The 26030-nt window shown below is 41.6% G+C and overlaps 1 protein-coding gene across 7 annotated transcripts in view; it reads left to right on the top strand.

The window, feature by feature from the left end:
• LOC116333162 (receptor-type tyrosine-protein phosphatase delta) overlaps positions 1-26030 on the top strand; it is a 397398-nt gene that overhangs the window by 348806 nt on the left and 22562 nt on the right. For 2 of the 7 annotated variants that reach the window (XM_039609499.1, XM_039609500.1), the window contains 18 exons: positions 1256-1267; positions 4119-4388; positions 5529-6110; positions 6431-6576; positions 6988-7132; positions 8847-9152; positions 10073-10266; positions 10667-10693; positions 11797-11914; positions 12276-12863; positions 13331-13431; positions 13566-13822; positions 14906-14999; positions 16643-16852; positions 18123-18283; positions 21979-22091; positions 25004-25045; positions 25627-25724. In XM_039609499.1, coding sequence (XP_039465433.1) covers positions 1256-1267; positions 4119-4388; positions 5529-6110; positions 6431-6576; positions 6988-7132; positions 8847-9152; positions 10073-10266; positions 10667-10693; positions 11797-11914; positions 12276-12863; positions 13331-13431; positions 13566-13822; positions 14906-14999; positions 16643-16852; positions 18123-18283; positions 21979-22091; positions 25004-25045; positions 25627-25724 — 3464 coding nt within the window. The remainder of the gene's footprint in view (positions 1-1255; positions 1268-4118; positions 4389-5528; positions 6111-6430; positions 6577-6987; positions 7133-8846; positions 9153-10072; positions 10267-10666; positions 10694-11796; positions 11915-12275; positions 12864-13330; positions 13432-13565; positions 13823-14905; positions 15000-16642; positions 16853-18122; positions 18284-21978; positions 22092-25003; positions 25046-25626; positions 25725-26030) is intronic. The other 5 variants (XM_039609504.1, XM_039609501.1, XM_039609502.1 and 2 more) reach the window with 5 other exon arrangements.

Here is a 26030-nt window from a genome sequence, read left to right as displayed (position 1 = left end):
TTAAATTAGCCAATAAAGTCTGCAGGGGCCACATCGTGTGACTCTATTGTAAGTATGCTTGATTTGTTAAGTTTAGTTTTTGGTATTGGTTTGGTTTTTTGTTTTTGCACTTGACTTACCTGCACTGATTTGAACCTAAAGTGGTCTTTTACATGTTTCTGGCCCTTTTCTCTCGATTATCCTGAATCTAACACTGCTTGCTGTTTTTATCTACTAATTGCTTTTAAAACCTAACTGTTGGAGGCGGATGTCCTCCCTCCCCTCCATCAGCCCTGACTTTTTTTCCCAGCAGTAAACAGCTCCTTTTTCTACCCACTGGTCAACAATGGAAGGACACCTTTAATCCCATTACCTTTGCTGCTGACGATGAATATGTTAAAACACCAAATTCAAGAGTTTAAACTGGAATATAATAATTTCATTATGTAACAGTGGTGAATTTTGTTATCCTGCAATAAAGATGAAATTAGCTGACAAAAGAAAACAGTCACAGCTGCACAGCGTTTGTAATATAAAGCTTAACGATTTTGGTAATTACGACATAGTTCAAGAACAGCTTTTAGTGATCTCTTTTTTTCCTACAGAGCCTGTAATCAACAGTTTTTTTATATTTCTTTTTGTTTAGCCAGAATATGTAGCACATTGGTCTAACTCTTCTTACGTACTTCTTATTGCACTTAGTATGTAAAGCTTTTTTTTGCTTTTATATACAAAACCCACTGTTTTTGCTCCAGTAATCCAGAAACTTTCCATGTTTAGAGCCTATACATACATATATATATATATATATATATATATATATATATATATATATATATATATATATATATATATATATTTATATATATATATTTATTTATTGAGTTTATTATATTTTCTTCCAAATATTTCAGTGCTCTTTAGTCCTATGGTTAGCTTTCATTAATTATAGTTTCAAAGTATTTTTTATAAGCTATGCAATCAACTTTAATTAATATTTACTATATTTGAAGCTAACCACATGACTTGAGCAGACGATATGTTTTTTTCTTCTTATTTAGAAGGATTGAAATGAGACAGGTTAAGGCTTTGCTTTGTAACGTGGGTGCTCTTGGGTGCAAGCGGCTTCCTGCGCCCTCGAAACAGAAGGTCCTTCTAATTGTTCAAGTAGCATTTGAACACCTAAAACATGGCCTTTTTACTCTCTGTGTTTCCCTTGTTTTTCTCCTTTCCTTATTTTTATTTTGTTCTGCATCAAATTCCCCACATCCCTCAGAGCTGCGAGAAGGTTGGTGTGTTTTTTACTTTTTGAACACAACAGAAACAAGTGTTTTTTTTTTCTTTTTAGCGACATTTTAGAGACATTCAAAATAAAAAAACTGATGTATTACTGTAGACTTTTTTTTTTTTGTGCTTCTATGAATATTATTTTTCTCTGCTGTACGTTCAGTGTCCATGTTCCCATTGAGAATGCCTCTGGTCCTTGCTTGACTGTCCAATAGGTGGTGCATGTTTTGCATCTTGAGGTGGGGTTTTAGGAATGATATTTGCATCTGTCTGACGGTCTATTTGCATGGTCACCTGTTAATGTTTGGACTAGCCACCCCTTTCCCCCAGCTCTTACCCTGTCAGTGTTCCTGCTTGGTTTCTCTGATGACTAACAGCACAGCAGGGGAATAGGGTAAGGCGGTTAAAAGCAAGAAAGAAAACAGCATTAGGAAGATCACTGTCTTTCATTTATCGGTGCTTAGAACTAAAGCCACCTCCATTCACATGGATGTCAAATGTTTCTCTGCATGCAAGAGTTTAAGCCTTAGTCTACACAAAAATTTTCCTCTAACGGAAGTCTGTCACAGATAAGAGCATGTTTAAGCGAAATCCACCTTTTGTTGTAATTGGAACTAAAGGCAGGCATCAAGCTGTAAAAACAATCCTGCCCTTAGAGACGATCCACTTCCTCAGATGAGGATGTTTCTGCGCAGGAAGTCATGAAAGAATGATGTATTTAGAGCGTTATCCACAAGACTTGACAAATGTAATGATATTCAAATGAGCAGGATAATATTATGTCTGTGGGGAGCGTGATCCAATTGGATATTAATTAAATATTGAGCGAGAGAAACGTTGTATTTAATAATGCAAGCAGTTCCCCTAGATTTCCTCTCTGGAGAGCTGCCGCCTGTTCAACAGAATGGGCTCTGTGAATTAGTAGCAGGCAGCTGCGAGAGCACGTCTAAGTTCTAGTCAAATATAGCACAAGTAACTCGCTTAGACTCAGCATAAGTGTAACTACAAATATTCCAATCTTTAGAAGTGATTTATTCCTTCATTTATTTCTTCAAGGTTCGCTAAATAATTTATTGAGTAATCCATTTTGAATGCCACGAGCAGTAACACTGACTTTACGTTTTATTTGAATCCTCGCTAGAAGTTGTACAACAGCACCTGGTAGTACCAGCCTCATTTCCTTTGTGCCTGCGTCCCCTGGATAAACCTGAGTGCTAAGATGATGTTATCGTCTTTTGTGTCTCCCTGTTCTCCCTTAGCTTGTGCTAGCCGCAGTTAGAGCAGTGTAACAGTGTCAGACTAACCTCTCCATTTACACCGAGTGACACAATGTCTTCCCTCTGACCCTGTTACTGCTTCTTTTGCCCCCCGCAGCCCCCTTTCCCTAGACTCCCTCATGTGGTTGCCTCCCAAAGCCAACATTGTTCTTGTATGCATGATTGATTCTTGCTCTCCTCCAGAAGGCCTCGATGCCATTCCTGTGTTACCAGCGTCACACACTGACATTCATCTTTTTAAGAAATTGTAGCCTTTTTAAAGATTTTTATTGGAGCAAACCTGCACAATTAAGAGTAATTTAATCTAACAATATTTTAAAAAAGAGTCACCGTAAGAGTGAAATGTATCACATTTTTGCAGGAATAGCACATTATAGTGCATTATTTATGTGCTGCAAAACTAGTATTGGAATTGGAAGTAACATTACATTGAGCATTTCAAAGGTGATATTCCCGCCCAGATCCCAATCCGATACTATGCCGATATTCGATGATTTAAACCTTGAGTATATCGGCTGATACTTTTCTTTCAGACAGATTTCTGTAACATTTGCTTATGCCTAGTTATTTATCACTCCTTGCTTATAGCTTTTATTTAATAAACTTTTATTTTTTACAAGAACTCTTTAATCCGCTGATTGTTTGCAGACGTCCCTCTAGTGGACAAATTATGCAACATCATTTATAAATGTGCATTTATTGGCCATTATATATGCTGATACCGATATAAGAGCCAGTAGCTGATATTGACCGATAAGTTTGCTGCACCAATGCATTGTTCGGACCCTGCAGAAGCATCCGTCTTTAAGTGTGTTACCCTCCTTTTAGGATTGAATCCTGTCCTATAAATCCCTAACATGGCACATCATTTCAGAGCTGTCAAAGTGAATGACGTTTCTTAGCCCTTTCTGTCAAAATGTACTGAGAGGCGTACAGTCATACTGAAAATAGTCTGAATTAGCATCATAAATGATGTTTATGATTTTGATTCGTTCCCAGGCATGGATTGAATTGTAGAACCACTGACTGTAATGTTGTGAGATTATTCATGCTTTGAGCGGCAGTATAACTACTCCTCTTAATAAATTTCACATTTATCTGAGGTGTATAGAACAGCTCCACTTTTCCTGTTTTTTGCGTGTGAAGCCTTTAAGTGTACGACCTACATGTCCATGTGATGTGAGAATGTGATGCGGCACATTATCTCACATCAGCTGGAAGTTTGCAGCCTGAAAGTTGTTTGTTTGCATACAACTGTGGAGTGCTGTTGACTCTCCAGCACTTTGTGCAGTTCTGTACATCCGTACTGATGGTGATGCAGTTTTTTGTGCATGGTGCTTGTGTTGTTGTTAATCCATTCGCCTCGTAATCGAAGTCTCGGATCGCATGAGTTAACCTTTAGTGAACATTCATAAATGGAGAAATCTTAGAGAATTTCACACTATTAAACATTTAAGAGTCTGTTAATATTCTCATTAAATGATTTTTTTCTTCTTTTTGGGTGAATGCCGTGTTTCTGTAAAGGTTTCCCCAGATTCCGCCTGGTTTTCATGCTATTTTTTGGTCTTTTTTTAGTGCGACGGGTGCCACCACGATTCTCCATTCCACCTACAGACAATGAGATCATGCCAGGCGGCAGTGTCAATATCACATGTGTAGCTGTGGGCTCCCCCATGCCATATGTCAAGTGGATGATGGGTGCTGAGGATCTTACGCCGGAAGACGATATGCCCATTGGACGTAACGTCTTGGAGCTTACGGACGTACGGCAATCGGCCAATTACACGTGTGTAGCCATGTCAACCCTCGGGGTGATAGAGGCTGTGGCACAGATAACAGTGAAAGGTACATGTGGCTTTAATTCTTCTGCTAATACTGTAAATAAAGACTCTAATTTTCATAGAAATGCCAATGCTAGAGGCAAAGGTATTAATAGTTCAGTTCAAGAGCTTTTCTTAGAGTGTGTATTTACTTCAAAATACAGTATGTCTCCAGTTTGCAGCTAATATTTATTAGTAATCTATCCGAGCAGCGACTACTGGCAGTGCTTTAAAGGAACTTATTTACCTCACACTGCCACGATAAGTCATCTGTAGAGGATTCCTTAAAGCTTTAGACAAGCCCTGGCACCAGCCTCGGTGCATTAGATGCCAGGCTGAGAATATAGTGAAGTGCTTATCTCTCAGCTGGAGAGCTACAGAGCCAAAAGCGCACCATTTCTGCGAGCAATTTGTAAGAAAGGAGGGGGCATGTTAGAGGGTGAAACATAGTGAGTATACTTTGGTGTAGACATGGTACTTATCTGTGCGTAATCATATCTACACTGCAGTGTGTCAGAAAGATACCCCCGATTGGTGCCGCCATGTTTACGAGCACACCGGGGACAGAGCCACGTACACAGACATTCAGCTTTGTTTTTCCAAGACATAACACAGAGATATTAGTCACAATATAACCCTCTGGCAGGAGCTCCCCCAGAAGCATACTTCAGATGGTGTATAAAGACAATCTATTGCCCTGATATCTTTTTGCCATGTGCCACGGTGTAGGGAATTAAAGTAATAAATTTACCTGTTTAATTATTAAAGTGATAAACACTGGGAAACCCAAGATTAACGACAACAACGCTCCGAAATGCTGAACGTGGAGTGTACAAGCCTTAAATCTCACTCATTAGATGATATGTCGCTTTTTTCTTTTTTTCTTTTTTTTTTACACAACTATAAACTAGAAAACTGAGGTAATATTAAGACTACCCACCCACCTAATCGAATACGCACAACACAGTCTCTTATGACTCCACATACACTGTGGCTCATCAGTATCGTGTGCAGCGGTCTGGTAAATGAAAGTTATCAATAAAAGTCAACCATCAACAAATTAAAATAAAGTCTCTACGGCATATAAAATAAATTCCTCTACCAATATGTGACTTTTGTGTATTTTGCATTTTTATTAATATTCATGCCATAATTATCATCACAGCGTTGCCCAAGGCTCCTGGTATTCCTGTAGTGGAAGAGCGCACAGCCACAAGCATAACATTGGCTTGGGACTCTGGCAACCCTGAACCAATTTCCTACTACATCATCCAGCACAAGTCAAAGTACTCGGATGAGTTGTACAAAGAGATTGATGGCGTAGCCACCACTAGGTACAGCGTCGGGGGCCTCAGCCCCTACTCCGACTATGAGTTTCGGGTGGTGGCGGTGAACAACATCGGCCGAGGGCCACCCAGCGAGAGCATTGAGGCCAAAACTGCTGAGCAGGCACCCAGTACCGCACCGAGGCATGTCCGAGGTCACATGATGAGCGCCACCACAGCGGTCATCCAGTGGGATGAACCAGAGGAGGCCAACGGACAGATCATGGGCTACCGAGTCTACTACACCATGGATCCCAGCCAGCACCCCAACCACTGGGAGAAGCAGATCGTCCGGGAGTCTAACTTTGTCACCATCCAGGGCCTCATCCCAAATAAGACCTACTATATCAAAATTTTAGCCTACACTTCAGTGGGTGATGGGCCTCTTTCTCCAGATCTTCAAATCATTGCTAAGACCGGAGGTGGGTTTGTTTTTACTTTATTTTTCATTAAGAAAAAAAAACCAACGTGACAATGAATGAAAATACTAAACTGGAAAAAAAGCTGCAAAAAAGTATCATTATTCTTAATCCTGCAATGAAAATTTTGAGTGTGACAAACATTTTTAGCCAGTGATCTTAAGTGAGAATGCCTCGTTGTTTATTTCTCACGAAAAAGTCCCGTGAAGACTATCGCAATAACTCAACCGCCAAGTGGCATGTGTGTGCACGTGTGACTCGGATGAGAGTGGATTGTGCAGGACGTGACGAGTAATGAATTTGTCTCTTCATTCTAATTCCAGTTCCCTCACAACCAACTGACTTCAAAGGAGAAGCCAAATCAGAAACAAGCATTTTGCTGTCGTGGAACGCTCCGACGCAAACCGGACAAGAAAATCAAGTGACAGGATATGAGCTTTTATACAGAAAGAGAGATGACAAAGAGGAGGTAATTACTTTCTAATATTAAGCGAATTTTGTCAACTCTTAAGACTTAAGAGTTCATAATTCTCCTTAACACATTAATAAGGCTCTAATCATTTTTGGGATTATTGTGTTTAATGTGCCTAACTTTCTTATTATTAGTCTGCATAGTTGATCTGTTCTTACCAAGTAAATGTATGTATATGCAATGTTCTATTGTTTAACTTGAGCTAAATCATGAAGCATTATTTCTAAGATATTGTTTATGTCAAAAGTTGAACTATTATAATTGTTATTGGTAAAACCTCTGACTTTGGTGAGACAATATCTCAAATTAAAGCTGTCTTAGTAAAGCCAATTATTTGATTTTTCTTCTGTTCTGCTGTAGTTTAACGAATCTTATACACAAAGTGACAGTGCCACCCTTTCCTCCCAGAAACGAGTCAGCTTTGAGCCGACAACAACGTACCTACTGAAGGACTTGAAGCCCTTCACTACTTACACTTTTCGGCTGGCTGCCCGAAGTAAACACGGAGTTGGAGCTTACACCAATGAAATCTCTGCAGAAACTCCACAGACACGTAGGTCTTCTTCCTTATCTGACAGGGTTGAAACTATCTGGGAAGGAACACATTTTCAAATGCATTCAAAGTTTTATGTGGGCCGCAAAAAAAAAAAATCGAAGATGTGACAAAAATGTCAGAAAGGTCCTTCTGAGCACAGATAAACCAAATAAGATTTTTTCCCCCTTTAAATGTTTGATGCATTTGAAAATAGCAAAGCTGTAAACACTTAAAATGGAAAATCAGTGTTACAAAATCTACCTGACCATGCTGTATCCCCCCCTTTGAAAAGGTTGCATGGGCAGTGTACCCGGGGCTTTCCTGTAAAGTCAGGAGACGAGGTTATAAAAAAACTCCGGGCTCTCCACCTTTGTTGTGCAAAAACAGACGTAAATGAATGATAAAGCCTTGAATTATTTGTGTGAATGCCCACATCTGTGTCTCCTGTTTTTTCTCCTAAATGAAAGGGCATAGCTGGCCTTTAGGAAGCCTTGTCTCCTGAAATTGCATGTCAGCCCAAAAATAAGAGAATAGAAATGTTTTGGGGTCTGTCTGAGCTTTCTATGTGGCTACAATGGAGAGAACCAAAGCAACTTTTTTTTCCCATTTTCTTCAAGAACTCTCACCTTAATACTCAATTCAGATTTGAATGAAGAGCGTTCATGATTTTCAATATCATAGAAAGCTCAAAGCGAGTACTGCCTTTGTAGTTAGGGACATGTTCACCCGAAAGACCTCAGATTTATGCAGCTGGTTAAAATTGGGGGAGGGGGTAAAAACTAAAATTGGAAATGCAGAGAATTACCAGTCTTAGATTTCTCATAGAAAAATAAATGAATGTTTTTAAAAAGAAGAGGAAACTTCTGTGTATCTGACCTAAATCTGAGGGCTTTGAAAGACAAGGGCAGGGATCAGGTAGGTATAAAAGATCAGAAGTTCTAACTCGGCTCAGATGATGTAGTAAATGATGTAGTTAACTTAGAAAAAACAGTGCATGCCAATGTTATCAGAATCTAATAAATCAGTCATGTCTCCTTGGGAAGTTCTCTGTTGTACAATCAGGCTTTTACCACAAACCAACAGGCTTCGGAAAGGTTGGTGACAAACACAATATTTTTTTTTCTATTTTTAAAAATAGTTACAGCATCAACCTTTATGTTTTTGGATTGATGGTAACTGCTTGCCAAATTTTTCTTAGTCTGTTTTAAAATGGTTTAACTTAAATGTCATCTGAAGTAGGTGTAGCTTTTTTTTCTTTCATATTTACGGGATCTAAGAATATTAGGATATGTGATTTTTGTCTTCTTTGTTTTTACACATTTTTTTTTGATTCATGACAAAGGTAGGTTACATATGGTAAAGCTGTCCATGTTATTTTCCCAGTCAACACCATCCATTCATCATGAGTTGGTACACTTTTGTGTTTGTCGTTACCTTTCATTTTGCCTTTATTTGTGTATTCCACGTTTCACTGATTTAAAATGTTTTTGATTTACCCACGTGTCCTTGTGCTTTTGCCTCATTTTTTTTATCATTTTATTTCCCTCTTCTTTTTTTCCCTTGGTTTTGGTCAATTCTACCATCATCACCCTGATCAAAACAAAAAACTCCTTTCAAAAACACAAAATCCCAAAAAACCAAATCCAACCCAATGAATGGCCTCACCAAAACCCAACAAAACCAAACCAAAAAAAAAAACAAAAACCTGCTCCAAATCCAACCCGACAACCAGAACCCTCGGGCCCACCTCAGGAAGTCAAGTGCTATAGCCCCAGCTCCACCAACATCCTGGTAAGTTGGCGGCCACCACCTGTAGAATTACAAAACGGGATCATAACGCAATACGCCATCCAGTACGCTGCGACCGAAGGGGAGGACACGACTACTCGTCAAATCATCAACATCCCTCCGGAAAGCACCCAGTACCTTTTGGAAAACTTGGAAAAATGGACAGAGTACCGTGTGACTGTCACTGCTCATACAGATGTTGGAGCAGGACCGGAGAGCCTGCCGCAGGTCATCCGCACAGAGGAGGATGGTATGTGTTCGCTAAAACAAAGCTCCAGCTGCAATTCCAGTCTACCCTTCTTAACCTACCCTGTCAAATACTAACAGCCTTGCCTATATCTACAAACCCCCCTCTTCTCTTCTACCCTCTCTGCCTGCTTCTAATATGACTGTCGACACTCAGTACTTTTAACCCTATTTTTGGACAATGCTTTTTAAAAAAAAAAGAAACTCACTTTGCATAAAGCACCATATTTTTGGCTTTTTTTTTTATCCCCCACCCCTTACGCTGCTCAATTTCAACACATGGTATGGCATTTTCAGCAGAAGGCCTCCAAACTTCCAGTCCCAACTGTCATTTTTTAAACTTTTACCGAATGTCATCATTTTTTTCACTTTTTTCTTTTCTTTTTGAGAACTTGACAAATTGTGGACAGTGGGAAAAACAAAAGGTGGAAGATTTTTTTTTTTTTTTTTGAAGGCCATTTTTTAAAAAGATTTTTTTGTCTCCCGTCATGTGATACAGTCATTTTTAACCCATTTTTTTTTTCCTTGCTCCATAGCCAAAATTCTTGCCGTGCTTCAAGCAGTCGAAACTCTTGAAGCCTCCTTTGGCTCCACTTTTCTATTTTGGCAAAAAGGCATTTTTATTCCATGTTTTTAAAATCCACTCTACCCATTTTTAATGTTTCGAGATTAGGTCAGTTGTCAGACCTGTTTTTGCGGTTGGTTTTTACCCCCCTCCTTACCATTGTTGAAATATTGATGTCATGCAGTGCTTGTTGCAGTTTGCTGCACTTTTGTGATTTTTATTTTTTATTTTTTTAGTCACTGCAGCATTTTGCGCTACGGCTTTGGGCAAGAGTCAAAAAAAGAGAGAGAAAAAAAAGGGGGTGAAGGGGTTCTCTATAATTTTCACCTTTTTTCTTCTATCCCATGGTGTTCCTCCAGTTCCTAGCGGGCCACCTCGTAAAGTTGAGGTGGAGGCTGTCAACTCCTCATCAATTAAAGTGATCTGGCGTTCACCGATGCCCACCAAGCAGCACGGTCAGATCCGAGGGTACCAGGTGCACTATGTCAGGATGGTTAATGGGGAGCCCACAGGACAGCCAGCCATCAAGGACATCCTGATTGATGATGCCCAGGTACAACACCCCCACCCCACCCTCAGCCAGCCACATCATCTGAGACACATAGTAATGTTTTTCTCACTCACACCTTTTACATCAGGCTAAATCAGTCTTTTATTTGGAGTGAAATTACAAACTATTATTATGTAAGCCTGATTATTTATTCAGCTTAGTTGTAACTTGTTTTGCCACTAATGAGAATTCAGTTGGATACACAAGATTGCTGCATATTTATCTGCATATGGATGATCATTTCTGCTTTTGCTGTAAATATTTTCCATGAAAAAATTGTATTTAATTTATTTAGTGGTTGCAGACAAACACTATGTGTGTGTGTGCATTTTATTTCCAGTGATTAGTGTCTATACCTTATTTGTTGTCTCTTTTTCTCTCCATGTTCTGATATCAAAATCAGTGGGAATATGATGATACAACTGATCATGTGAGTAGCTCAACTTCACGAAATACAAATGTTTTCTCCTGCTGTCAACCTCTGCATGAATGCATGTGGTACATGAGTGTTATTTCATCTTCAAAAACTGCAGAAAGGAAGCTCATTTGAAACTTACCAAACTGCAAGTGCTGATGAACAAAATATAACATGAAATAAAATTTGAACTTTTGTAGTTATTTATTAAGTAAAGCTTTTCACTCTGGTCCCTGTCAAGTCACACATGCCTAGAGTTGAAGTATACGTGATGCAGCATGTCAAAACCAGGTCAAAATGTTTATTTTTAAACATTTTTATATTTAAAATTTTTGTTTAACATGGCCTCCAAGCCCTTTATGTTGTAAGGCAAAGACCCTACAATACAGAGAAAACCCCAACAATCAAACAACCCCTCTGAGAAAGCACTTGGCAGCAGTGGGAAAGAAAAACTCCCTTTTAACAGGAAGAAACCTCTGGGAGAACCAGGCTCAGGGAGGGGCAGCCATCTGGCACGATTGGTTGGGGGCGACGTTTTAGTTTATTTTTGGTGACTTTTTAACTTGAAGATGTAGAACTGTGTCGGCGCTTTGAATTATTTTGGTTTAGTCATGTGCAAATGGATAAATAGTCACGTGTAGTATGTTTGGAAATGGTTAAACGTCTGATAAAAACTCAACTAGGTTTAAAAGAAGCTGTTGATCAAGCACAATTCACCGGCTACAGACGGAAAAGTTGCCACCATCACCAAAGGGGTAAATTTCGCTGGGTGAATGGACGGGTCCCACCCCCAGCGAACTGCTGCTGCACTCAGTAGGGTCTCTTCCTGTAAGCGAGGAGGGAGAGACGATTTGCAAAGAGCTGTTTATTTGACAGTGAAGTCAAGATAACAAACACTGGAAATATTGGAAAGAAAGGTTGTTCCTGATTGTGTTGTTGCTTGGCTACGGCTGGGATTCTCGATCTGCATCTTTGGCCAGCTGTTTAGCGTGCTGCCTCACATATGCTAAAGGAATGTGTTCGTGAAGGTTATTTTCATATCACATCCCACTTCTGTTTGCTCGTATCTGCATGATAACAAATGAGCATCCTGCAACTCAACTCTTGCGTCTTCACAGGAAATGATCATCACAGAGCTGCAGGCTGAGACCACGTATTCTGTTACTGTCGCAGCCTTCACGACAAAGGGCGACGGTGCACGCAGCAAGCCCAAGCTGATCACCACCACTGGTGCAGGTAACAGAACCATCACTGCTGACACATTTCCACTTTGCAATGCTATAGTATTGCATCTAATAACAGTCAAACTATTATGTAATATCCTAAGCATTATTTACACTTGTCAGTGAGCACAAATACAGCTAATTACTGTCTCATTAAGAAACAGTAACTCTTACCCACTGGTATGACATGGCAAAGCTGAAGGCACTTTTACTGTAGTAACGTAAACAGACAAAACAAAAAAACAGGAAACGGCTCTTGTACGGCGTCATGCCACGCTAAAGACAAAAACAAGCTGATTGTAGATTGACTAACACTGAATGCCTGTGTGCTATAAATATTTCTAACTTGTCCCTTTCTCCATTGCTGCTATTAGTTCCTGAAAAACCTTGGCTTAAGGTCAGTACAACCAACATGGGCACAGCTCTCCTCCAGTGGAATCCCCCAGCAATAACTCACGGGCCCCTGCAAGGCTATCGTCTGCGCTTTGGCCGTAAAGATGTGGATCCGCTGACTGTTATTGAGTTCGCAGAGAGAGAGAACCACTACACAACCAAAGAGATCCACAAGGGAGCCTCTTACACTTTTCGCCTATCGGCGCGCAACAAGGTGGGCTTTGGTGAAGAAACGGTCAAAGAAGTGACCACAAATGAGGACGTTCCAAGCGGCTACCCTCAGAACATTAAAGCGGAGGGCGCCACCACCTCCACCATTCAGGTTAGCTGGCAACCTGTGCTGCTGGCAGAACGAAACGGGCAAATAGTGAAGTACGCTCTGCAGTACAAGGACATCAACAGCCCGCGCAGTCCCTCAGAACTCTTCATCACTGCCCCGGAGTCGACAGTCATCCTGGATGGCCTTAGGGCCGATACTACTTATGATATTAAAATGTGTGCCTTCACCAGCAAGGGCGCTGGTCCCTATAGCCCAAGTGTCCAATTCAGGACACAGCCTGTGGATCAAGGTAGGACCAGTCCCTGAATTGTTTTTAGGCCTTTCCCTTTAAAAAAAAAAATAACAATAACAAGCCGACCTTTCCCTGCTCTGCCCTTTCCAATCACTCCCCTAAAAACCTCAAAAGGCAGAAGTTGTCAAAGTACGGACTCAACCCGAAGACTATGGTTCTGACATACTGCCCTATCATTAGTCTCTTTAATCTAACAGTCATTTAAGAAATTCACGTGGAGTAAGTATGTACGTCTCTTTGTCTTGTCAGTTAAGCAAAGGTCAGTCATTAATTTTAAGAGCTGGTGTGGGTCAGAAGGTAAGAGGATAGTGTTGAGTTCAGAGTAGTACTGCTGCTTTCAGCCTGGTTTTAAAGAAGGCATCAGGTAAGCAACGATGTGGGACCTCTGTCGGTAGATTTGTTTTTAAAAAAAGAGAGTGAGAGGATGTTTTGTGTCTAAATCACGTGCTCCCCCTTTCTTTTAGCAGTGTTTGCAAAAAATTTTCACGTGAAAGCTGCCATGAAGTCGTCGGTGCTGCTGACATGGGAAATTCCAGACACCTACAACCCTGCTCAACCTTTCACTGTGAGCATTGCCTAGCTCAGTATGGCATTTTCATATACACGCAACAAAAGGCCTTGTGAATACTTGCAATGTACACTACATTAGAAATCATGTGGTGTTCTACATGAAACTTCAAGTGAATCGTCCTTTTACAGATCCTCTACGATAACGGGCAGAGTGTGGAGGTCGATGGGAAGTTAACCCAGAAGCTAATCACGGGTCTTCAGCCTGAAACCCAGTACTCTTTCCTCTTGACCAATCGCGGCAACAGCGCAGGAGGTCTTCAGCACCGCGTGTCCACCATGACGGCCCCGGACGTCCTCCGCACCAAACCCCATTTGGTCGACAAGACCAACTCAGACGGTATGGTGACTGTGGATCTACCTGCAGTGGAGACTTCTGAGCGAGTAAGGTAAGCAGAAAAAAAAATGTGTGTATGATTTTTCCTTTTAGTGTTTGATTAATTAGTGCTGCATAGATCAGAAGTATTGGTTCAGTCCATCAGTTAGATACAATATATTCATTGCAGCTATGCAGTCAAACACATAATAACAACATAAGTCAACGGATTAGCTTGGAGCAGCGTTCCCGAGTCAACTGTGAATTTCCTGACCTGGGTAGTGTATCAAAATGTGTCTTGTTGGATATTTAACTCGTTTCCTCCATCCACATTACTGATTTGTATTTCCTACTGTTGCTCTGTGAATGGAAATAAACAAGTTAACTTGATAGCTGACCTTGTCAGGGGTAATTCTTCCAAAACAGTCATTTATATTCATCCCTGCATTTCAGTGTAATATCCACTTCACCTGAGTCATTACACAGTGGAGCACCCCGGCTCATTTAAGCACACTCCTCTAAGCCCTATAAAGTCTCTTACAGCCTTTCAACAAAGCCCAGGGTTGTCAGAAGGCCAAGGATCACATCCGATTGCAGACTGAAGCTCCAAACCCATCTTGGGGTTTTCTTTTTTCCTTTTTAAATCGGTGGTTACATTTGGACCACTATCTCCCACGCCAGAGCTTAAGCTAATTAGTTTCCCATTAGCTGGCCACACTGCTATCCTGGCTAATGCTAGCTAGAGCAGCGCCCAAACCAGGAAGCCCAAATCTGGCAGGAGGTCGTTATCTCTGTTGCCACCCCGATGAAGAGATGAAAAACCCATCTCGCTCTGTATGTTTTCTACATTTGCTGAGCTCTCCTAATTAGCCCACAGGGGGCCTAAGCGAGGTATAACCATATTGCCTGACTTCAATGAACATGCTTGAATTAATGCAGAAAAGAAATCCCTGATCAGATGATAAGAGATCATGTAACTTGCTAAAAGCATGATTTTAGTCTCTTTGCACTGTTTTCTGGTCAGCAGACTACGCTTTCTAATACGGACAGACACTGAAGGAGCCGTTGCCGTGGCTCTTCTTGCTGTGTTGTTTACTCCACTGATTCCACCCAGTCCAGAACAATTTGTATTTATATAACACTTTATATTTTCCAGGGGTTATTATATTGTGGTGGTACCTCTGAAGAAGCAGCGCACCGGCAAGTTTTTCAAACCCTGGGATAGTCCTGACGAGATGAATTTGGAGGAGGTATGCTGAAAAGGATGATCTGGTTTTAATTGTCATAATTGGTTATAATGGCTATAATTTTTTTTTCTCTTTTTATCTCAGTATTATACTCAGCTTCATAACGAGCCCTATAAACTTTGCGCACATGCAGCCCGCACACGTCTTTTCCTTCAAACTAGGAAAAAAAATAAGGGGCAGGGAGAACAGCAGATGAGTCCCGCTGATTGACGCAAATAGCTGCAGAGAGCACTGTTCATATGGAAATGAGAACATAAAGTAGCCATCAAGTGCACTGCAAACTCAAACCCCCATCCCCACCTCCTCCTCCTCCTCTTTATGTCTGTGGTAATTACCTGAAGAGCTGCATCAGGCCTTCATGTCTCTTCTCATTCCAGGCAAAGCTAGGCTACCTGCATATCCGCAAAACACTTGACAACTTTTATATTTAGCCAGTCGAGATAATTCGAGGGGGGGTGGGGGGGGTCCTGGGCTACGCACTGATGTATGTGTAAGCAAATGTTTCGATTCGAGGTGGAACATCGCAGGCCGAAAGCAGGCTGGCAAAGAATAATACTCGCAAATCGAATCTTGATAATTAAACCTCAATTTTTAAATCTTGAGATGTCGCACGTGTCTGGAAGGCTGAAAGAAAAACACGGAGTGTCTCATCTGGTATCGGCTTTCCAGCTCGTGCCTATGTGTCTGTAGCCTTGACCGATTGGCCAAAAGTCACCCCTCTGTCAGAATTTATTTGTTTGTCAATATTGGCACTCACCTTTTCACAACTTTTCCCAAGGGCAGCTAGATTTAGCTGTGTTGACAGGAGAGATGATTGAAGACATTATCGGGCAGCACCAACAGCCCCGCAGCCAAAACAGAGCACACACAATGAGCGCACCCTCTCTAAAGTGAATGACAGCCGCGCACGCACGCACAGGCCGCGGATATGCATTCAGACAACGAAACAACTAGCCAGGCCCGATTAGCATAATTATCATCCGCGCTTTGTACCAGAAATTTAAAATCTGATGGCTTGTATGAAGGGCACAGTCCTTCAGCCTATTAGAGTCACAAGCGCTAACACTAATCGCCCGAGGAGGCAACAGAGGAGGGAAAAACGGCAAACAAATAAAGCACAAATTAAACGTTAATTTGAACATATTTCTAATTTAATCTCAGTATATATAATCCAGCTCCACACATCTTTCATTCGAACTGAAGGCAAAGAATTAAAAACGCATAACGGTACAGTTGTCAAACACTTCTTCTTCTCTTCTATTTGTCTACATATTTCATCAAAAAATCTTTCTGATGCTATCAGCGAGAGAAGAATAATTGAGCTGTGTAAGTTTTGAATTAATTTGGTGTCTTTTTTACTGTTTGAAGCTGTTGGATAATCCTCAGCTGTTTTATATGCTGGAAATCCACACAATCTTTTAATCTGACAATCTTTTGTAGTCCAAAAAAACACGAAATAAGTCATTGATCTTTTCTTGTAATGTTCTGCCTTTTTTTTGCAATCAGCGTTTTCAGCTCAGCGATCAGGGACAAAAAAAGAAGAAGAAGAAAAAAATCCAGATAGAGATATTTGGTTTGTGTGGATTTGTTTTCATGTGTGTACTGGAACGTGTTATCAACTGTCTGCTTCTCACTCCTCACTGTAGCTGCTGAAGGAGATAAACCGAACGAGCAGGGGCCTTCGTTTCCAGAGGCAGGCAGAACCCAAAGCCTATATCGCCGCTTACTTCAAAGACCTGCCCAAAGAGTTCACCCTGGGAGATGGCAAGATCTATGGGGACTTTGAGAACAAGCAACTTCAGAATGGCCAGGAATACATCTTCTTTGTGCTTGCTGTTCTGGAGATGTCTGAGAATGTAAGTCTCGAGTATAAGTTTTCTTCCCGTTGGGAAGCCCCCTTGCTAGTGATTTCACATTCTTTGCTCTTAAAATAAAAACATAAAAAGCAGCTTTCCGTGTTAGTAAGCAGAGGAGGTTAAACGTGCTGTGTCCTGGCTGAGGGTCGGAGCTGGCTTCTGGTCAGATGTGTTACTCTGAGTCCTTTTGAGGTATTGGACTTTAAAACTTAAAGCTGCAGCCAGCCCAAGAAGCTGACCCTTGCTGCTTTAGGGAGAGAAGCCCCTTAAGACCTTAGCTGATCGCGAGAACACCTCGATAACAGAGCTCCTCTTTAATTGCATCCAGTGTGCGGTCCGCCTTATCTTCGCTGCTGCAGCTAGTGTGTGTGTGCATTTGTCTGTCTGTACTGAAGACCAGAAAGCTGCATGATTAGGCAGCTGCAGGCAAGATGATGGAGTTGATGAGCTGCAGGGTCTATAGTGCTGCCTCACACTCTCTCCACTAACCCTGAGTTCAGGTAGAGCAAAAACGATAATGACGGACGGAGGGAAATCTCTAATTTGCCCACTGAAGCATATATTTTCTTCCCACTGGACCTTTTTTTTTTTAATCTTCACTTGGACTGTGGAATAGTTCAATCAAGGCTCCAGTATAGGAGAGATACTAAAGATAATTCTGATTGGTCAAACTCCGGCTTAGAAGGAACTACACAGAGAAACTTTGAATTGGCTTTTAATATGTATTGTTGGTCATGCCTGTCTTCGCCAAGATATGCTCTGCAGTGGCCGTATATTAACTGAAGGTTTGCAGTGCTGCTTTAAATACCTCAAGCACCCAAAAATAGGTCTAGATGTACTAGCCCGCTCTTATTCCCAGGGCGTCAAATACTGACGATTTGTCAAAGCTGCTGGCGTCTAAAAGACACCCATGAGGTGTCCTTTAGTATCAGAGAAGAGTGAGAAGGTCCTAACCCACATATGGAGCGTGTTAGAGACCACTCCGCGGATAAATGTTATTCTTTACACCCCCTAACACTTTTTTTTAACCAACGAGAGTTAGAGTAAAAAGAAGCAGAAACAAAACAAACTGTTAAATCCAGATATAAGAGGGTATCAGACTGCGTGTAGCACATCTGACACCCTGGAAAGCGTTTACATTGGGTCTGTTGTATCCGCCAACACTTTTGATGTGGAAATGATACACAGAGAACTGCCCAAACTTTTCATTTTTTTAAAAATGGCGTGTATTTCAGAACATTTACCTTTAATTTGTTTTTCCCTGGCTCAGATTATGTATGCTACCAGCCCCTACTCGGACTCAGTCGTTTCAGCCGACATCGATCCCCAGCCAATCATCGATGAGGAGGAGGGCCTCATCTGGGTGGTGGGGCCTGTGCTAGCTGTTGTCTTCATCATATGCATCGTCATTGCCATCCTCCTTTACAAGAGGTGAGGATTTAAAAAGCTAATTAACACACAGGGGAGCACAAGCATGAGAATCCAATTCAGAATCAACAGCTAGCTTAACGTAAAAAGACGCACTAACACACAAACACGTCAGACTCTGATACCAACACCCGCTAAAGAGGTTGGCCTAACTGCTGGTGCCGTATCTCTGTATCTAGCTAGCTGTTAAACAGCTAATGTTAGGGATGTGTTTGTTAGCTAGCGTGTGTGATTAGCTAAGGCAGTTAGCCGTAGCTTTAAACTCCACATTCCACTGGAAAAAACAGCTGCATACTTTAAAAATGTAAAATACAAAGCCAATAAAGAGCCATGTATTTTTAGTGCTGTCAGCGTTAATCTTGTTAAAATGCGGATCGCCCCTTGTGTGTGGCTGCACGGCGTCAACGCGTTAGCGCGGTTAGCTCATTAACGTGTTAGCACCGTCCAGCCCCACGCAAGGGGCGATCTGCGTTAGCGCACTAACGGAGATTTGCCGCGTTAATGCGGTTATGGCGTTAACAGCATTTTAACAAGATTAACGCTGACAGCACTAGTATGTTTTTTTCCCCTTCAATGTAGGTGGGAAGTCATTGCACTCTATCTCTGTGCTAGTGCACATTCACTACAAAGGAGACAGTATAAAACAATGCACTACTGTACATACACTTTACTACTTAGACTGCATACGTGCACTTTAAATTCATGTCATCTATAGTAACCAAGCATTCATGTGTACCGTCTGTACCAAGAAGTATTTAAATGTATTAAAAAAAAACCCACACACGAATGTGCAGTTAGCACATTTGAGTATCGATGCTAAATGTAAGAATGTAGCTAAAACCATAAGGTGCATTGATCTTCAGACAAGCCGTGACAGTCAAAGCCAGTTGCACGCACTCACACACACACACACACACACACACACACACTTTTAATCTCTTATAAGTGAATTCACGAATGCAGCTACCCAAGCTGTCAAGGCATGAAGTGCAGTCGCCCACGATCCTTCAAACAGACACGTGCGTTGACTGAAAGTTAATCAGACACGTCCCTCCACCCCCTGCACGCACAAACACACACTCTCAAACCCATGTAACACTGTAAAAAAAACCACTTGCTGTAGTGCATTTTCACACTGAATCAAAACAGCCTTCTTTTTTTTTTTGCCTAAAACCCCCTAGTGGTAGTCAGACCTCGTGCTGTCACTGCTCATCAGTCAAGCGTAGGAGGGGAGAGCTTTGACTATCTGCTGCATGTCACCGCATGTGTGTGTGCAGCCTTTGAAAGGCCCTGGGGCCTGGGATAGCTTCCCAGCCTCTTCCCTTATCCCACTACCTATTCCACGGGGGAAGGGGGGGGGACTCAGCTCTTGATCCAGGCTTTGACCTTATGCTGCCCTCCTGTTTTGCCAGGACAGGCACATATTGAAGGTGCACACTTACACATCTACACACTTTGCTATCTTGTCCCTTCTCACCTTTTACATAAGGCAGATTTTCTGCAGTGTTCATTCAATCAAATGTCCAGGCCTAAGCAGAATTTAACAGTAGTCCTCAAGGTTTAATTTTGGAAGGGTAAGATTAGTAACTGAAGAGTCAGCACAAGCCCAAATCAGTAACAGTACCAATACCGAAGACCAAAAAAAAAAAAAAAAATCCATCAATACTATTAGTGTAATGTAAAGAGGTTTAGAGGTACAGCTTTATTCTGGCTCTTGCATTTTATTGTCCTTGGCATCCGTTCATATAAAATTTGAGATAATACAAAGGTGACTTGAAAGTGAGCATGGACTGCATATGCGGCTGGCTTTGGTTTTTCCATTCGTGGCAGGCAGATTTACACATCGATTACCCAGCCAGTGTCACTGCCACATTAGGGAACATTTAGTGCATAACCAGCATATATTTCTCTTGTCAAGATCAATTTTTATGTGACAAAAGTCGCCTCCTGTGCAAAACAAATGGAAACAAGCATGTTCTGCTGAGCTATAGGAAAGGGCGTGGGTATGACGAGCAGAGAGAAACAGAAGTCAGGGCCGACTAGGGTTGCGGTGCGATCGCAAGCAAGGTATCCTCATCAATGCTTTAAATCAGTATTATCATTATTATTAGAGTCATATTACATTAATCTGCCTCACTGTAGTTTCATGTGGGCATTTAACACATAGAACAGAAGGGCAGTGTTCATTTGTGTTTCTTTGATTTTTAAATTGGCACTTAACGTTACTGCGTTTGCAGAGATGCTCATTTATTGCTCTCTCTGACTTGCAGCAGTACTGCTACTCTGTTTTCGTGTGCTTGGGCCACAGTGTACTGTATACATTACAGAGAGTGGATATCTCAGTCTTAACGAGCGCACATCCACCCCCGCTGATGTTATCGTTATTAGCGATCTCGCAGGGGGGGACGACAGGATGATCGGACTGCCAAATCAATAGAGCGCGATCGTTTTGTTTTAAATAAAACAAATTTGAACGCTCTTATGTGCCTGATTTGCACACATTCATTCGAGATCCTGATCCCACTCGAACGTGCCGACGTCGTGACTTTAATAAATGCAACAGTGGTAGGCAGGAGAAGGCAGACACAGCAATTAAGAGTCGAGAGATGACTTTTATGCTCGAACAAGAAGCAATCAGCTGAAACTGCTTGAAATAGCAGAGATACAATGTACAAATCTTGGATGCACCTGGGAAACTGTAGCATTTGAAACAAAGAGCCCCAAGGCTGCATAATTGAGCATAATCTCTGAAGTGAAGCATCACTAATCTCGCACGCGAAGCAAAAACTGAGATATGATTGGTATCGTTTGTCTCTCATGCAAGCCAGCCATTTACTTATTCTAAGGAAAAGTTTCTGGCATTCTCCATTATACAAAGTCAACGGTCTTACCACCTAATGTTGTGTTGATATTTCTTTTCTTGCTCACCAATGGAGCAGCAAGCCGGACAGGTAAGAGTGAGAAAGAAGTAGATAAAGACCTAATTCCTTTCAAAACCTTTTTTTTCCCTCTCGTCCTTGCTGTGCATATGATGCCTAAACCTATAGAAACTGCTCTCTCTCATTTGGAGTTGAAATGACCTGGGAAGCATGTTGCTTACACCTGCTGTGGTTGATAGGAGGAGATCAGGTCAAGCACAAACAGCTTGACCTTTCCAACTGCTAATTAACTTTGTATTCGTGGTGCAACATGACCCCCCAAATTGCTTCTTTTTTAAAGAATGAACTACATTTACATCTATGAAAGTGGCACTTGATTCGAAAATCTAACAAAACTAAAAAGGGAGTGGAGCAAGTTTTCTCTGAAACAAAAAACACTATCAATATATAATGTAATGCACTCTTAATACCAACCCCAGCTACAGCTTCCAAATTACTAAAAAGTTGTATCCAAACCTTCGCCTGACATTAGCAGTGAAAAGTGAACAAAAGGCTTTGCTAAAGCGTGTATTTACTGTCTAAGGGCTTATTGTACTTGATGGCTTTATACTATAACGTGATGTTATTTTGCCTACCTCTTATAGCCCTATGTACTACAAGAATGTAGCCCTGTCACTTCCTTAATTACATATGTGCCTTCATTATTCATGAGACCGCAAGGCAAGCTTTGAGGTTACACAATAACAATTAAGAGTTTTGAGGAACAAATTAGTCAAATAATCTCCCGGAATTAATTAAAATTGACAATTTGCTCCACAGAAAACGAGCTGAATCTGAAGCTAGAAAAGGTAGTCTCCCCAACAGCAAGGAAATGCCGCTTCATCATCCCACTGATCCAGTTGAGCTGCGACGTCTCAACTTCCAAACACCCGGTAAGTATCCCGAATGATGCCGTATGTTGTCGTCTTGGTGCGGTGTGAATTTAAGACTGAGTGCTTGCTTCAATTAATTCAGCTAGCCTAATATGGCCTCACTGTAAAAAAAAAAAAACACATCATCTTTGCAGTGAGATTGGCACAGAATGTGTGAGCAGTTTGCAGGTAGATAATGGACAGGTGCTTGAGAAGACACAGAGGGTCAATACTGACACGGGCCTCCCTGGAGACATTTCTCAGGGAGGAAATGGAGAGGCAGAAATGCGAGCTTGACAGTTTCGTGACATCTGTCATCTTCCTCTGCACCTGGGTTATCCAGGTCATCCAGACCTGTCACTCTCGCAGCGGTGTAGTCCTGTTAGAACAAGGAGCATCGCGGAAGTTGAGCAAAATACAGAACGGCTGTGTGTTTCATTCGGTATGCAGGCCATAGGGATACGAAAGCGGTGACAAGCTGTAAACAGCGATGTTTACTCGCGCCGACCTTTAGTGCTGAGGTGAGCGGTCGCGCCGTGGCTCAGTCGTGCGGCCGTTCCTCGCCTCGGGAAAAGACGGGAGTCACAGTCCATTTATCGCCTGGAAAGGTGGCATGCATCTTTGCCTCCATGCCGACCAAGAGTGGCACACTTGACTGCCGTTTGAGTTCCTCTGGCACTCGCTGCTTTGGGACAGGTGTTCAGAGACTGCCAATAATGTTGTAATATCAAAGCCATATTTTTCAGGTCAGCTAGTATGAAAGGAGGATGAATTATCCCCGCAGGCTCATTTTTGCTAAAGATTATGCATATTTATGAATGCTCTTCAATGATTTTAGGGGCCATTACAGACTGTTTCATCCCAGCAGAGGGGTATTTTTCCTTTTGGCTCAGAGTGATCTCAACTATCCTTCAGCTATTTCGCTCACCTCTCAAGCCATCATTTTTCCCCCCAAACAGCCTTTTTGAGAGCTGGTATCTTGGCTCAAAAAGGGCCAAACATTTCTTTTTCCTACCACCTGACCACTTTCTCTCAAGTCCTGAAGCAGCATCTACATTAGACCACCTCTCTCCCCTACTCTCTCTCAGCTCTTTACCCCGTCAATGGACATTTTCATCTTAAGGACGCTTGATGTTTGAGCGACAGTGTGTTGGAAAAGGTACTTTCATTGTCCCCCAGTGGTGGAAATGGATTTTGAGTAGTGGGTTGCAATAGAAACGGCCTTTGCCGTCTTTCAGAGAGACGCGAGAGTGGGTGGGAAAACGCTGCAGCTTCCATTAGCTAATGCCCACTTGTGCCAGAAACCAAAATGAGATATCACCTCTGCAGAGACAGACTAACACCCAGCTGGTGTGTCATAATGGCACATAAATTCTTAAGGTGGAGATCTTTTGCCATAGACCAGATGTTGATACCGTAAACAAAAAGGAGTCTTGTTGAATTTTCTTTCATCTTTTCCCCTTTATCTAAGCTCTTAAATATACTGACACCTATACATAGACTATTGCATTGCTATTATACTGCCAAGCCTCCAAGTAGTATATTCAATACGTTCTCACCCCAGAGCATCAAACACTAGAGCAAAAGAGACAGGATTTTTAAGACACTTGGTGAGGCAAAAATCTGCCGATATTCTTTTTCTTTCAGACACATAAAATATAAACAGATTTCCCAAACGTTTCTTCTGTGTATTGATGAGTTCTTGCTAAGACAGTGTGACACTGCAGCTTAAAAATAATCTTCTTGTACTGTCACAAAAAGTTACTCCTTTATGCTCTTCTAAACTGCTCAGATCAGCGGGTTGTTTGTAGGGTTTCAGTTCATATCAGTTGTATTTATATAGCAGCAATTCACAATAACATTCCCCTGAAGGTGCGTTATATTGTAAGGTAAAGACCCCACAGTAATAGATAGAAAACCCCAACAATCAGGTGGCTGACTATGAGCTAGCACTTGGCAACAGTGGGAAGGAAAAACTCCTTTTTCAGTAGTGTAGCCAACAGAGAGGTTGATCTGTGGTGGACAGGCTATCCACATAGTTAACAGAGTGCTTCTCCTTTCTCTTCTATAGTTTTTTAACTTTCATTCATCAGCTGTTATAAATGGCGATATCGGTGTATTGGCAAACAGGTAATATTGGGCGATATATATGAGCAGGGCAAAAATATCAGCTTTAATAAAGCTCCGTTAAGTACTGAAATTCTTTCAGCTTCTGCTGTTATTTTGGATTGATTTCTTGATGCATTGGTTGCAGCAACACTGGATCTTAAGCAATGACGATCCTCACATTTGCAGAGTATGGTATTAACATAAGTTAGCCTGCCAGGAGATAGCGGTTTGTATCTCATTTTGGACTCTGTGTTTCTTGATTTCATTTTTGCTTTTTGCTTGCTTTATGTTTCTTAGCTTTAGATACCATAAAGAGAAAGAGATTATGGTTTGGGTAAATGTATGAAACCCCACAACAAACCCTGCAAGTCAAAAAATGTGCCGCTTCCAAAGGCTTGTTTTAACAACGACCTTATTGGACATTGTCTAGCTATTGTCATAAGCCAGTGTCGTCTCACCAACACCAAAGGCCACCTGTGAGACACAAAAGCAGAGTTTGAGGGAGGATCGAGAATCAGCTGATACAATGTCGGCACTCAAGTGTAAAACCAATGGCAAATAAAGCGGTCGCAGTGATTTGCGGTCGCAGTGATTTGCAGTTCCCCGTATGCTTTCTTATTTCCATGAAATAAGCATGGTGGCATAGCAAAGCTTCTAGCATGGTGATTTGTATGTTACTAATAAATGTCCCATTTAGAAAACACATAATCATGCAGCTCCCTCTTGTCACATTTCAGTTTCTACCTTCTGTTTGTAAAGACAATAGTCATCACATTGCTCTGACGTCTGCAATATATTTAATTCCACCGCCGTTTCCTCCACAGGTTCAGGTGCGCCCAGTCACCCCAGTAACCTCCATTTGTCAAGTTAGTTGGTCTCGATTACACATTTGACACGATTTGTTTTTGGAATATTTTTTTTTTCAGCTTTAACTCCTTTCTTTTCTTTTTTTTCTGCCAAGCCTTGTATCTCCATCCCCATCTAATCCATCTGATGTTAATGCTATATCATCACAGGAGGCGGAGTTTGAAATGACAGCCTTGAAACCATGTCATCACTCAAAGCAGACGTCAACATCTGGCCTAACATTGAATGTCTTTTCGTTTTGTTTCGTTCTGTTTGTTTTGGGATGTTCGTTCGTGTCTGTGCTTTAATGTCATGCTAACTGTCCACTGCAGCGTGAATAACGTTCTTCTCTCTCAGTAGGGAGAGGTCCCAGTGGGGGCAAAGTGTGCTCGGTGACTCCTCATTGGCTTCTGTGCCCATATTCTCTTTACCAGCATGGTCACTGCTTTGAGTGAACAAACTAGCCTAACAACGATCCGCTCTTCCATTTTCCCTGTTGTAACCACATGCCGCTTATCTAATGATTCACCGTTTGCTTGTGCTTGGGTGACGCCCTCTCAAAAGACTTGGGGACTGACCTTGGGTCCAATATGATTGGCAGGTATGGCCAGCCACCCTCCAATCCCTGTCATGGAATTAGCGGATCATCTGGAGCGCCTGAAAGCCAACGATAACCTCAAGTTTTCACAGGAGTACGAGGTGAGTGTCGGAAAATTCCTAATGTTGATTGAGCTCTGTGAGTGTGAGTCAGCTGCTTAAACTACAACTTTTTGGGGGGGTGTTGGCCAAATCACATACATTTACTTAATTAATATTAAATTAATGATATTTAGCTGCATGTGTTTGGTGGCTGGCTTGCCGGTAGGGGTGTTGGCATCACCAAACTAAGATTTATAATGATCCCGTATTCGTTTTTTTCTTTCACTTTAGGCTGTTTGACATGTCAACACAGGTATAATTAATAACACTAATAATGGCACATTCCATTTCTAGTTCCAGGACCCT

Source organism: Oreochromis aureus, linkage group 3 (assembly GCF_013358895.1).
Source record: "Oreochromis aureus strain Israel breed Guangdong linkage group 3, ZZ_aureus, whole genome shotgun sequence".
NCBI lineage: Eukaryota > Metazoa > Chordata > Actinopteri > Cichliformes > Cichlidae > Oreochromis > Oreochromis aureus.
Note: the sequence above shows the minus strand (reverse complement) of the source record. Positions and strands in the feature narration are given on the sequence as shown.